The sequence below is a fragment of the Daktulosphaira vitifoliae genome, unplaced genomic scaffold (assembly GCF_025091365.1).
Source record: "Daktulosphaira vitifoliae isolate Bord-2020 unplaced genomic scaffold, ASM2509136v1 Scaffold_4, whole genome shotgun sequence".
Lineage (NCBI taxonomy): Eukaryota > Metazoa > Arthropoda > Insecta > Hemiptera > Phylloxeridae > Daktulosphaira > Daktulosphaira vitifoliae.
Window position 1 is genome coordinate 9,204,192 of NW_026099575.1, and position 14,381 is coordinate 9,218,572.

The 14,381-nt window shown below is 26.5% G+C and overlaps 2 protein-coding genes across 2 annotated transcripts; one reads left to right on the top strand and one right to left on the bottom strand.

Annotated features, from left to right (window-relative positions):
• Positions 1-3,515: 3,515 nt before the first annotated feature.
• On the top strand, positions 3,516-4,208 carry LOC126905253 (uncharacterized). Its single transcript, XM_050684782.1, has 2 exons — positions 3,516-3,881; positions 3,949-4,208. Exons 1-2 carry the CDS (start codon positions 3,705-3,707, stop codon positions 4,075-4,077), a joined length of 306 nt encoding a protein of 101 aa, XP_050540739.1. The 5' UTR covers positions 3,516-3,704; the 3' UTR covers positions 4,078-4,208.
• Positions 4,209-7,678: 3,470 nt separating this feature from the next.
• On the bottom strand, positions 7,679-10,412 carry LOC126904915 (uncharacterized). Its single transcript, XM_050684319.1, has 4 exons — positions 10,275-10,412; positions 8,931-9,268; positions 8,612-8,870; positions 7,679-7,961 (listed from the first exon to the last, which is right to left on the bottom strand). Exons 1-4 carry the CDS (start codon positions 10,410-10,412, stop codon positions 7,776-7,778), a joined length of 921 nt encoding a protein of 306 aa, XP_050540276.1. The 3' UTR covers positions 7,679-7,775.
• Between the last annotated feature and the right edge of the window lie 3,969 nt (positions 10,413-14,381).

A 14,381-nucleotide genomic window follows, 5' to 3' on the forward strand; every position in this document is an offset into this window, starting at 1 on the left:
AAGGCACATTGTTGTGAGTTTATAAATACACTAACTGACAATACAGAATGTATATCTATTGATAGTCATAATTGATAATAAACAATCCGTGACTGTGATAGCAATATCATAAAAAACCAATTAGCTACCTGTATTTGTAATCCCTTGTGTATTATACCTATATATTAACTCAAAAAATTGAAACTTTAAATGTTGATATCTAATAAACGAATAAAGTTATATTAAAAATTCAAATGGCATTTGTTATTAAATTAAAAACTCAAACATTTTATTAAATTCAAAATATGTGTTATCATTTAAAAAAACAAAGTTGACACCCTTACCAGACATAAGGGATGAACTTAAAAAGTATTACATAGTTAATAATTCAAGAATAATGTGTAACTAAAGATAGTAATAAAAAAAAATGTTTTAAATATTATTATTCTGTAAGTAATTGAGTGGGTTATGATAAAAAAATCACCCTGTATACACAGAATAATTAAGTAGTCGATTATTGGGTAAGAATAATTTATAGTTACTTATCGTTAGAAATGTATAACCATGAAATATTCAACTCGGGAATAACTCGTGTTGAATAAACGAACGTAGAGATTAAATGAGTCTATAAATAAATAATATTACCGGACATCTAGAGTGATAAGTAAAACGATAAAATTTATCAGCGAATTGTCATATTTTTCTTCTATTTCCATCATTGTTATATAGTTATTTTACCCTTCGCTCTAAGCGTTGTAACACGTGTCATTTGTATTTTACATTATATTTTCGGACCCGGACATTTCGCCGCCACCGATTCGCCGCCAGACTCTTGATATATAAATTTTTTACTAACGCCTTTTCGAAAAACTTTAATTATTTTAGCTTAATTCTTCATTGCACAAGTCCTTAAAATCCAGTATAATGATAAAAAAATTAATTATATATATAATGTCACAAATTATTTAAATTTAATTTGTACTTAATTTAATTATTATAATTAAATGTTATCATAATTATAATATTCATTGTTATTTTTTCATTTTAACAATTAATACTATTGAAATAACTATATTTCAAGCATACTAATGCTCTTATTTATATGTATAGATGATAACCATGTGATATAATTATCAATTATTTATGTATATACTTAGCGTCTTATCATAAATTAGCAAACCTAGTTTTTGCAAATATTGTATATTTTTAATGAATAAGGTATAAAATACTCAAAAATTCTGTATCCTCTTGGATAGCTATTTAATCATTTTAGAAATTAAATAATTAAAACAACTTGAGTCAATGTTATAAATTGTTATTTAAAAAAAAATTGTCACTTTTAAAATAAACTATTCAAGCAATTTAAATGGTACATATGAGTATCGAATCGTATGGATGCGAATAACAAGATACTTTATTATTTTGTATTATTATTTATTGTGTATATGATATTTTGTTTAACAATAAATCAAAGTTTTAGAATGGTTAATTAGGGTAATTTTTGTTTTAAGAATACAACATATTAATTACTTTAATTTATTCTTATAATAGTTGTAATCGTATATTTTAAAATGAACTCTATTAGACTACCCAGTAGTATTTTGAATATTTTAAATATAAAATAATACTATATTTCAAGATAGAAGTGTGATATCCGTAAATTAATTTATTAAGTACAAATTATTTTAATATCGATAAAAAGTTGAGTTGACGAGTGAATGAATTATACTATTTCTAAACATACAGTAAATTAATAAAAAAGGAGTGTACCCATTAACCGTGTAAACTGGATTGGACCAGTAGCAACTGACTAGTGGTACTCAGGCAAGTTACCCCAAAATTTGGATAGCTTATTACTCGGTGGCTATTGGTCGTAGAGTCACCGAGTTTGCGATGGCAATTTTAGTTTTAAGTCCCTTAAGTAGTACGCTATCACTAGAAGAGTGCAAAATTTCTTCCCAGGGTTCGTTTTTGAATCCTTCCGAAACTAAGTACACCTCAGAAATACTACAGGAAACAGATCTCACGACCTACCTAACATATTATCTTTTTTCATTATTTCAACCTTATTTAAAAATAAACACATTTCACTTGAAACATCAATAACATATTTATATTGAATATTGATAATATTATTATAATATATATACACACAAGTAATTTTTTTTTTTAAATGTTCAAAGCCATATTTATTATGTTTTATTTATTTGATTATTGTAATAATAAAAAACAATAAAAAAATATATAACTTTAGTAATATGATCAAGTAGTGATACAAGTTTCAAGCTTATTTAAAGCAATACATTTTATTTAAATTAAAAAATTATAGTATACATTTTTAATCAAATACTCAATATTTAAATGATTTTTATTAAAAGACTTGTCTATGATCNTTTAAATGATTTTTATTAAAAGACTTATCTATGATCATACATAGATAATATTTTCTATGCATTATATATTATATCATAATATATTGTTGACTTGGTGTGTAATTTCACTTATTATTTTGAATACTCAGTTTATAGCATCATATTGTGTAGAAATATATATTTTTCTCCATTCTTAGTAGGTGTTAAGTGGATACCTTACACTAAATATTCTACACCTTATCAAAACAACATCAAGAAATTTTTTATTTGTAATTGGTATTTTTAATAATCAAAATTGATCACTTATGGCAAATATTATTTAAAATTTAAACTATATTAAAATTATTTAACTCCAAAAGCCACAAAAAAATTATTAAAAAATTGCGAATATGTATTCGGAAAATGTTACCATTATCAACACTTAACAAATACTTATTTTGTTTAATTCTGAATGGTGTCAAAGCCAAAATTATCTCATATCTATAAACTAAATTTTACATAGAAATACTAATATAGAAACATCCATTTAGTTAAAATAGAAAAAAAACTTTATTAGATAATAATAATAGGTTGGATTGGGGTAGTAAAGATATTTTAAAATATAAAGATTATTACATAACATTTTGTAATATATTGTAATATAAAATGTATTATTTATTGTGAATTCTTATTGTAATATAAATACTATTTGTCAATCTATGATATTAGAACTGTTTTGATTTAAACACTATTATTAATTGAGATACTAACTGGACCAGTGTAAAAACAAAATGTTTTGATTTTATCAGACTGAGTGTTATTATAAAATAACTTTTAGTAATTGAGGAGTTTAAATAATTTAACCATGTTAATTTTGCCATTGTTATAAGTTATGTTGAACATTTAATGAATATTAGTTATGCATTAGAAATATTTAGTTCTAATACAATCATTGTTATATCATAACGCTTGTTGATATTCCATTTAAAATATTACAAAAGGTTATTTTTAGAAGGGCGAATAAGCGATAATCACTGATAATAAATATTTACGTGACAAAACATCACCGTAAACATAATATTACATGTACTCTAACATAGAATTTGTAAATTAATTTAAACTTAAAATCATGATTTCCTATTAAATTTGGGGCGTAATCATATAAGTTTAAGTATTATAATTTTTAAAATGTGGTAATACAGCAGTTTTACTTCAGTCATGGAAATCAATACTAACTTTATTAAGGTTCTTATTTATCTGTAACTTATACATTTTTTAAATTATAGTATTCAACTATTGATTTTAGTTGTTTTGGCTGTTACAGTTTTATATTAAATACAAATAGGTGATTTTTTAAATAATTATAGCTGTTATATGACAGAATGTAAAAATTTAGATGGAATTTTCAATGTAGGGAGTGTTTTAAATAGTAATAAAAGTGATGATATTGTAAATGTGCAAACTAATTTTAATAGATTTTCCTCATATTCATCTCTAACTGAATCAAATTCCAAGTATAGAACATATAAACCAATAGAATGGACTTTGCAGGTAATATACTAATAAAATTTTATTCTTTAAGTATGACAAATTATAAAATAATATGTATTACTTTTAGTCTATTATGAGCTTGATTTATTCAACTAATTATGGTCGTTTTATTTTGACTGATGCAAAAGTAAACCATGAACATTTATCTAATGATGCTCAAAATACACTTACGAGACTTAATAAATTATTTATTTAAAGACAAAGCTCGGTAATATACACTATGTTATTTTAAATATTTATTATAAATTAAATATGTATGGGTGCAAGTTAAAATAGTTAACATGCATGAAAACTTATAGTTCTTATATAAAATAATCATAGACATTTAATTTTATACTAATTTAATATTTCTATTTATTAAACTTATGTTATATTAAATATTTGTTTTAGAGGAACTGATTTTTAATTTCGGAAAATTTCTTCAATTATCATTGAAATATTTCCAAAAGAACAAGAAGTAGGATATAGGTTTAAAACTATTATATTAATTTACATTTTTTTCAAAAAATTATCATAATCAATTAATAATAATAATAATAATAAATACATTTTTCAAATACCTATCAATAAATTTAATAATTAAAGCATTTTTTCAAACTAGAAAACTTTTTTTTAAAAATAGTTATGGTATCTCATTGTGACCAGACTTTGGACACACTAAGACATAGTTTAAAATAAATATTAAAAAATCAGGTTATTGTATCTATTTGATATTTGAATTACCTACCCTTTTAATAACCAATGTATTTTAAATGAAAACATAGTATAATATTTATAAATTTAACAAATTAGTTCAAAATTAATAAAATTGTGTATATAAAAGTTTTAATACATGTTACCTCAGCATTCTTTTATTAACTGATAGGAATTTTTTTAAGTTTAATTTTAATTCTATTAATAATATATATTTTAAGAAAACTGAATTATACATGCTTTTGTGAACATTAAAAAATAAAAATGAGTTTTAATATTAATATTTTTATCTCGTAGAAATGTATATTTTATACCATCAAGTCAAAATAATTCCATGCAAAAGTGGAATGTTGGAAAAATGTTGTACACCAGCTTCTGAATATAGGTGCTATTGAAAGTAAAAGATAAAATAAAAACTTCTATGAAACATTACTAATTTTAACATTTTCATTTTAACATTTAGTAATAATATTGTCAAACATTTGTTTTATATTCATGCTAATACATCCAATTCATTTATTTATTTAATATAAAAATTAAAATAGATGAAGCTGAATTAGCAAAAGTTTGGTTAAGCACAATTGGGTTGTCTTTTAACTTTGATGAGATTAAAAAACACTGAACATTAACTTATGAATAAGAAAGGCTAAAAATCGAGGTTTAAATAGCATTACTGAGTGCTATGGCTGGAAATGTCTAGTTATAAAAACAGCAACAAACTGTTCACCTTTAATCATTACTGTAAATTATTAATAAAATCTGAAATAGTGGTCCAAAAGTTGTTATTGACCAGTCATTTTCTTAATTAGATTATTATCTAACAAAAAAGCCAATAAATTATGTGTATTGCTATTATGAAAATTAAATTTGACTTCCTTATGAGGTAAAAGGGATGAACATAAAAAAATACTTTATGAATGATACATTTAAAGAAACATACTAAAAGAAACCAATAAAAAAATCATCAATATTTTTATTTTTTGATCAATTAAGTAGCGCATAATAAATTAATCACTTTAGTTCATCTATTTTAACACATAAAATTTAAGTGTATCTATATCCAATATCTATTTTAAATTATTTGTTATATATTTTAGTTGTTATTTTTGATACTTATCATATTTAAATTAAAAATTATTTAGATACTTGAACCAACAACATATTGAAACTTCTACTAATTCCATATCTAGTACCAAACAAAAACAAACAACGTCCTGGAAACCATCGTTAGTTGAATCTGTTTTATTTATTTATATGTTATATTGTAATTATTTATATAAATGTTTATTTTCAGAATTTAAATGATTCAGGATTCAAAATGATTTATCCGATTTAACACCAACTATCAAAAGAGTTTTAGGTAATGGTAAAATGTATGCTACTCTTAAATATATTCATAACTGTTATATAGTTGTTTTTTTAAAAATTTATATCTTGTTGTTTATTAATAATATATAGTATGTCACTGACTTATCTTTATTGTAATTAATTTGTAAGTGTATTTTGTACTTACAATTTACAAAAAGTAAATGATTCCATTATGTAATGTAATAATTTTTATATTTTAACATATCTTTACTACACCAATTCAAACTATTATAATTATTATCTAATGAAGTTCCCTTTTATATTTTAACTAAATAGATGTTTCTTTATTAGTATTTGTAAGAAATGAGTTTATGGATATTTGGTTATTTAGGGGCCTTGATACCATTTAGAATTAAACAAAATATCAACTGCAAATAAATAAAAAAAAATGTTGAAGTTGTTATAAGATGTAGACGATTTTGTGTAAGGTATCCACTTAACACCCATTGAGAATTGAGAATAATATGTATTTCTATAAATATAATGCTCTAAATTGGTAATTCAAAAACGGTAAGTGAAGTTACATACCAAGCCAACAATATATAATATAATATTATCTTTGTATGATTATAGACAAGTTTTTTTTAATAAAAATCTTTTAAATAATGAGTATTTAAGTAAAAATGTATACTATAAATTTTAAATTTAAATAAAATGTATTGCTTTAAATAAGCTTGAAACATGTATCACTACTTGATCATATAACTAAAGTTATATCTTAGGTAGACTCGTAGGTTTTAGGATTAATAAATAGGAATAGCTAACGACCCCCATTATCCATATCCTTTAAGTCATCTCATCAAATTTTTGTATTTTTCGACAAAAAATATTTGAATTTAAGTAATAGTAACATTAAAGCAATACTACAAGTAGAATTTAACTTAAAACTAAACTATAATTATATTAAAACATACTGTTGTTAAAACAACATCAAACTCTTGTAAATGCATACAATTAACGATTATGAATTTCTAACTTAACTCTGATATTATTTTAACTGCAAAAGATCCTTAGCTCAAAAACGATGTTCAGATGTGTATAACATTAACATCAATTGTTGATAAATTAACTGCTGATTTCTATTTGTGTACGGATGGCAATATAGTACATTAAGATATTTTGTTTTACAATTAATCAACTTTTTGAGGCCTATTAAAAAATATGTCTCTGGGGTCACAATAGGTATAATTCGGATCTACCTGTACCTCACCTCCTGTAAATATTTAAAAATGTATAACAATTTGGGATGTAAAAAGAAAAAATGCGCCGAGTCACAAAATCCCACAAAAATAAAATAGAAATTTCTAAAAAATATACGATGGTGGGGAGAGTTGGCTCCACCTACTAGCAAATAAACAATGATAATTTAGTGCGCAACCAATCGCAAACAAGAGGCGTTTTTTCAGCTCGCGAGGTAGGGCGCTTGGCATTCTATAAAACGATGTTTCTCAATATTCTGGAGTATTTTCACAGCAAGAAAATTGGACGAATAGCTACTCAACTTTTATATGTTTGTTTATGATGGTTTATTAAGACATCTGTACTTCATTTTTTTCCAGTAAATTTGTCAGAATTCCAGATTATTATTAATTTTGTAATACGTGAGTACCTATTTTCACATAATTATTAATGTACTTTCTAAGTCTCGCAGTCAAGTTAAACAATTACTCTCATTTTGTTATTAGATTTGCTTAAATGAAAATTCTGATAATTTAATAAAATTGTTAATTCCTATATTTATTTCAGTGATCAATTACAAAATTATGGGCTAAGCCTCTTAAATAGTCTATTGTTGTTCTATTGCTGTAATCTCGAACCAGGCGCAATATTCTGTTACTGGCTTCTACAAAAACTCTTAGTTGGAGGTGGATCATTGCCAGCAACCAAAAATTCATAATAAATATCGCGTTCGGCCTGAACTTTTTTCAATTCTATTATAAATTTCCAAACAGTTGGTTTTGTCATGCTCAGTTGGGCTTGTAATCTTCTATGAGCTGCTTCACAAATATTATTAGTTTTCTAGAATCAAGAAATTATAAATTAGTCAATAAGTATAAGTAAGTTAGTCTAAAATTAACATTATTATTAAGTTTTACGTTTATTATTAATGAACTGCTCTTGAAAAACAATACACTAATAGCTGGTTCATATTATACTCTAATTTAATTAGGTTGAATTTTTATATTGAAGGCTTAATTCAAAAACCCATGTACCAATTTTTCACAGTATAATAATATATTAAAATATGTTATCTAGTGGTATAAATATATTCAATTGCTTTCATAATTCTTAAATCTCATTTAAATCTAGATTTTTAAATTTTAGTAATATTGGTATTGTGTCTTTATTGACTAATGATTCAATGGTATGCTGAGAGTTTCGATTTTTAAATCTTTATTGTGAAAAAAATTCTGATAACAGAAATTTTATATATCTGTATTATAGCTAACATTTACAATTGGTTACACTGTTTTGTCAACAAAAATATGGCTGTTATTGTTTAAAAACTTGTAAAAATGTATGTCTTCCAATGTGGACATTAGAACTGATTGTATTAAATGAATTTTAAATATGTTTTGAATGAACTCTAGGTTCCATAGATAGTTAAATAAGTAAATAATCTTTCGATTATTTATATTTTATTTCATATTCTTCAATTTAATATTTACCATTTGTCCTGCATTAACTCTATTATAAAGGTTCCAAGTTTGTATAGGAAATGCAGGTATCCTCCTCACCCCTTCTCTTCTTAATAGTCCAATATAAAAAGTTTCAAGCCAATCCAATATTGGCTGTAATCTTGGATAAGTTACTTCCAATATCTCACTTAATTCTTCAAAACAACCGACTACATCTTTTGGTGGTACGAACGCTAAAGCTGTTACCATTCTAGCATGTAGATTGAAGTCGCTGTCATTTCTATAATCTCTACAAGGATAATTTATGTGAATAAATTACAATTTAAATAATTTGTAATAAATAGCTTACGTCATTAACCCTGCTATTCCCAATTGTTTTTTAAGATTTTGCAACAAATGGAAAAAACAACCTCTAATTTCTATATTAGGAAATTCTATTCTGAAGGCATTATAGATGGCCACTTCAAAATCCACAGATATACTCCCAACAATTATTCCTGGTACTAAGTTTTTTATTTCAACAATTAGCCGTAGGTAAGTTGTTTGTTCCTTATTTGAAAGTAAAGTATACAGGCAAGGATGTATACCTCCATTGCGAATACTTAATATCACAAAAACTTGAGAAAATAATTGTGGACTTATGTTGAAGGTTCCATCAACAAACCATTCATCGCATGTTGCTAGAATCTGGTAAGAAACAAATGAATATATATTATGTAAATATCTCATACTTATATTAAATTTTTAGCATAGTTCATTTTACTTCTAAACCTCTCATGCGACCAAATATGANATTTTAGTTGTTTAAGTTAGAGTTGTAGTGGAATCTTCGCTTTACGTTGATTTGAGTTCATTATTTTATTTACTCGCTGTTTTTGCTCACTATCGATGGCTACCTCGGTTCTATTTCCAAGTAGCAACCAATCACCCGGTCCCTTACCTTCCATGTCAAACATTAATTCGGATGGGGTAAAGCTGGTTACCGAATTCCTTTAATTGCGTAGTGCATAATGTAATGCTGGTAAACAAGTGTCCCAGAAACGATGTGATTTATCGCGTAGCTGAATTCTAAGACCTATTTTCAGCTCCTCATTACGTCGCTCAACCGGATTCGCTCGAGGGTGGTATACCGAAGTGGTCCACCCATCTGTCCCCCAGTCGTCTAGTGCGCGTGTTAGTTCCTTAGCTGTAAACTGCGGCCCATTGTCCGATAATTGAACTTGGGGAAACACCTCCCTTTCGAGAGTATCAATAATGACTAGGGTTGTAGCCGATCCAATAAGGAAAGCCGTTACAACCAAAAGAAATGTCTTTCCACGAGCTGAGCGAGGGTATGGTCCCATTAGAATCTAATGATTAGATCTATGTTCAGGACTTCCCACAGCTGATGGGGTGCTCTGGTGGTCTTCTGTCTTCGGGTTTCCGATTTAAAGGCTTGGTACAAGCGCATACTCGGCATTCAGTGGCTGCTTTCGTTGGATCCTCCCTAATGCTCTTAATCAGGTAATTGGATACCTGAGTCCTCGCGTTGCCACTCCCTTACCTCTTCCAGCGTTAAATGGTCACTAAAGTCCTGTTTGGCTACTGCCATCATAACGTCAAGTTGGTCATGTCTCTCTCTGTCAAGCGGATTGAATAATATCAATGTCAATATCTACTATGTTAATGCAGTTAGATAACGTGTCGAATTTACTTTCCAAGATTTCCATACGACAATTTTTGTGTTGTCTAAAAATTTTATTTGGTTTATACTTTCGCCGCGGCCCGATTGATTTTTAGTAACATCGTCAAAAATAGTATTGTTAACAGTTTTCTCGGTTTCCGTATCCATGTTTTCGATTTTAAATTTATAATTTTTCGGGTTTACGTTTTCCATTTCTCTAAGGTAACTTTCCAACGCTATTATTTTGTCGGCTTTAGTTCTCTGCGAATTTATGTTACGTTTCCGTAATTCTTTATATATTTCATCGATTGTTTGTTCCATTAATTGTTTAATCATTTTAATATAAATAAATAAACTTTAATGGTTAGACTAGTATTAACGAAAAAAATAAAAAAATTTTTCCTAATATCCCAAACTTATTTATTTCCGTAGTTTCGGTTTAATGAAATCGGTTTTTAATACTTTTGCGGTAATAAATAAGTTAAAGATGATCTAACTAGTTCTCTGGTAGTACATCAAGGTATTTACACGGTATTATTCAGCTCCAAACTTATTTATTTTCTTAATGTCTTACATCTTCTGGAGTACCCCAAGGTGCAATTCTTTCTCCTCTTCTGTTTGCTCTTTTCATTAATTCCGCACTATCTGTCCTCCGTTATTCTAAATTACTTATATTTGCTGACGACATGAAACTTTTCCTCCGTATCAATTCCTTATCTGACTGCCACTTACTACAAGATGATCTACTGCGGTTTACTAACTGGAGCAAATCCTTTGGCCTCTCTCTCAATATTAATAAATGCTCAATCATGTCATTCTTCCGACATAATACTCACATTTTTTTATTTTTACAATCTAAAAAAAAAAAAATTTATCATGTCGACTGCGCCAGTTGTCGTGGTAGCGGTTAACGTTACGACAACGATTTAAAATTAAATTAAATTAATATCAATGTTAATTAATATTAGTAATGAAAATAACTACAATTCATTTTTTAAATAATATGTATATATATTACGCACTTATTATACAGGTGTAAGTATACGATAATACTGCTAATCACCGGCGGACTTGATCCGTATTTATGTCAACGCCTACAGTCGCCGATAAGCGATAAGGCATCTCGGGATGTTTTAATGTGGAATTTAGTGAAGCACAGCACGGTCGGTGTATTAGCATCTTGATCTGGGTGATATCCAAATCAGTCCGATGGTAATACCCCGGGCGCGTCAATTGTTTGTAATAATTATATTTATCTATTTTGTTCATAGCTGCCTTGTCGGCCATTTTAGTATTAAGTGACCCCCCATCCACAACTCTATGATATTTTATATTTATTATTATTTTAATATATAACCCTTGTTTTCTAGTTCTTATCATTTCTTCTAGTTTAAGGACTATCCTTAATCCCACAGTCCACTCCCAATTTCTTTCTCCGGCATAATCATATGTCACGAAACCGAAAGTAACTAACTCGCACAATATTACCGGGAGTTTCATTTTAACATAAGATATAAGGGATATTCATTAAAAAAACTTTACGATTGCAAAAAAAAAAACATTGAATTAAAGAAAAAAACTTTAATTAAAAATCAAGCATCTTCTTTACAGTATTCATTACAAAAACAATTTATAACATCTCTCTTAACACTTTAATTGAAATTTATTAGAAGTTTGAATACGAGAATGTAGTATATTAAATTAATGCCATACACTGAAAAGAAATTGAGTTGATAATTTATTAATTGATAAATATAGTTTTGTTACTGAGACAGAATTTTGTTTTGCTTGTTAATTTTTCTATTTTACAAACAAAATTTTTTTTTAACATTAAAAGATATCGTATGGAAAGGAAAAAAATAAAATATTTCTAAATAAGTAATGATGATACAGAGAATCCATTATAAAAACTATTTATAAATTTTACTTTACATGCCGTATGGACAATAATCAATCATATAAAGAGGTTTATAAGTTGACTGAATTTCAATGGAGTCGTTTGTATCAATATCATTTTCATTATTTTCATCATAGTCATCTTTTACATCCTCTAAGTTAAAGGTTGTTATTTTCTTCCAATAGTATGAATAATCTTCATCCACATCTTCCTTATCTTTATAATATTCTATATCTTTTTTATTACTATCATTCGTAATAAAACTGTATATTTCAAAATGTGATTGAGTATTACAAATGCGATCTAAAATAAAATAAAAAGTGCAAAAATTTATCTAATTGGCTTTGGTCATAAAAATGATAGAGCTTTTTAAATAAAATTATCAAATGATATAAATTTATCTTTAATAATATTAGATTTGAAAATCAGTTAATAACAAAATTCAATAGTTAAATTTAATAAGAATTAAATTTAAGAATCATATTATTCTAATAATATGAATATAATTTATAAATAATGTGATAATTATCATCTTAAATGAAAAGACTAAATGATAGACCATAATACTTTTTAAAAGTACACTAGCTAATACCTTTTTTTTTCCCATTTTATTTTAAACACACGACCAAGATCAATTAATCACTAGTTAATACAACGTTATCAAATAACGATGGTGTTCGCGCCGAGTGTGCGAGCTGCACTGATTGGGTGTAATCAGGTGGTAGTGCTTGTGCGCTATCACCTGTTAAGACGCCTTATCAGTTTTAGTACCGTGTTGTTCGGTCGGGTTTTTTATTAAAAATGTAATGTTTTTCTGTAGTAGTAAAAATAGTCAATTTTTTCGATGGTGTTCAATAAAATTTGTTTTGTTTTTGTTTTGCGATTAAGTATATAAAAAATAATTGTTAATTTTTTTAATTTTACTATTCATTGTATTTGTAAAAATTCACTTGAATATTAGTCAGTATTGCATTTGTAAAACTACAGCAGAGTTATTATCAATTCAGTATTATTATTGTGCATTATGATCAAGACGGTGATGTATTAATTATGTTAATTTTATGAAATATAAACAATTCATGTCGAAGTTTAGTTTTACTTTCTGGTAAAATTTCCTATAGTTATATATGTTCATTTATTACTTTCAGTTACACAGATGACAGTTGTTATTTAAATCAGTAATTTATTGTGTTATATAGCTAACCATTGTCCTAATTGTGCCAAAACGACACTTATTAATTAAATTATAATTAGAAATCAGCCGTACGGCAAAGTTCTAATGCCCATGCATATCTGTGATCTTTGCTTTTAGAACAGCTCAGGCGGCAAAAGATGGTCTCTTACTATATATAAAATATTTTATTTATTGATAACGCCTAAATAACAAAAATTAATGAAATTTGATTTTCTATAATACAGCTATGATACAGTCAGGCAATGGACACTTCGATATGTAAACAAAAAGTAGCAGCCAATTTATTGAAGTCTTTGAAATTATCATTTTTGTTGTAACAATAAGAAGTAATACTGATTGTGTAAAAATGTATATTATATGAATTTTACTTTTAATCATTTTATTAATTTTCCATCATCTTTTATACAATATTTAATAAAATGGTTTATGTTTGTAATGTAAAATTCTGCAATAACTCGAGAAATGCTACCGAAAAATAAAATTGTAAAATGTTTAAAATACCAAAGGATTTCCCACGGTTAGTTTTTATTATTATAAATTAATAAAAATAATATTTGTATCTTAAAATTATTCTATAGTTATAAAGAATTCTAAAAAAATTGCAACAGAAATGATTTGTTACTAGTGATATATTAAATAAGTATTATATGGTTTGCAATATTCATTTCAACGTGATGTTAAGAACCCCTGGATATTATTTTATAATTGTATAGAGTATATAATAAATGGTCGTCCGACTGTCGTCGAACACAGGAATGTGCTGATCAAGGGTTTTAGGGGGCAACCATGGGAAAAGGACTCCCACTGTAGGTGCCCTACAGTCAGTCGTGGTTTAGTATGCGCTAGTTACACTCACTCTATATCATCCTAAATCATTCTATATCATTCTATGTCATTATATTTTATTATTCTATTCATTTGTATTAATATTAATTTAGTTCAGTTCAGTTGAACTTCAGACTTAGATCTGGACGGTTGTGTTTTAAACCGGTACGCGCGTCTGTCAATGTATAGTGTGTGTATTTTTATCTTATCTCTGTTATTA

Bases quoted from the DNA above. Each gene is read 5' to 3' on its own strand.
- LOC126905253 (XM_050684782.1), top strand. From the start codon at position 3,705: ATGACAGAATGTAAAAATTTAGATGGAATTTTCAATGTAGGGAGTGTT. The intron at 3,882-3,948 runs GTAATATACTAA...TATTACTTTTAG, and splicing joins CAATAGAATGGACTTTGCAG to TCTATTATGAGCTTGATTTA.
- LOC126904915 (XM_050684319.1), bottom strand. From the start codon at position 10,412: ATGGATACGGAAACCGAGAAAACTGTTAACAATACTATTTTTGACGAT. The intron at 9,269-10,274 runs GTAAATTCGACA...GTTTCTTACCAG, and splicing joins TCGTATGGAAATCTTGGAAA to ATTCTAGCAACATGCGATGA. The intron at 7,962-8,611 runs GTAAATATTAAA...TCTTGATTCTAG, and splicing joins GAGTTAATGCAGGACAAATG to AAAACTAATAATATTTGTGA.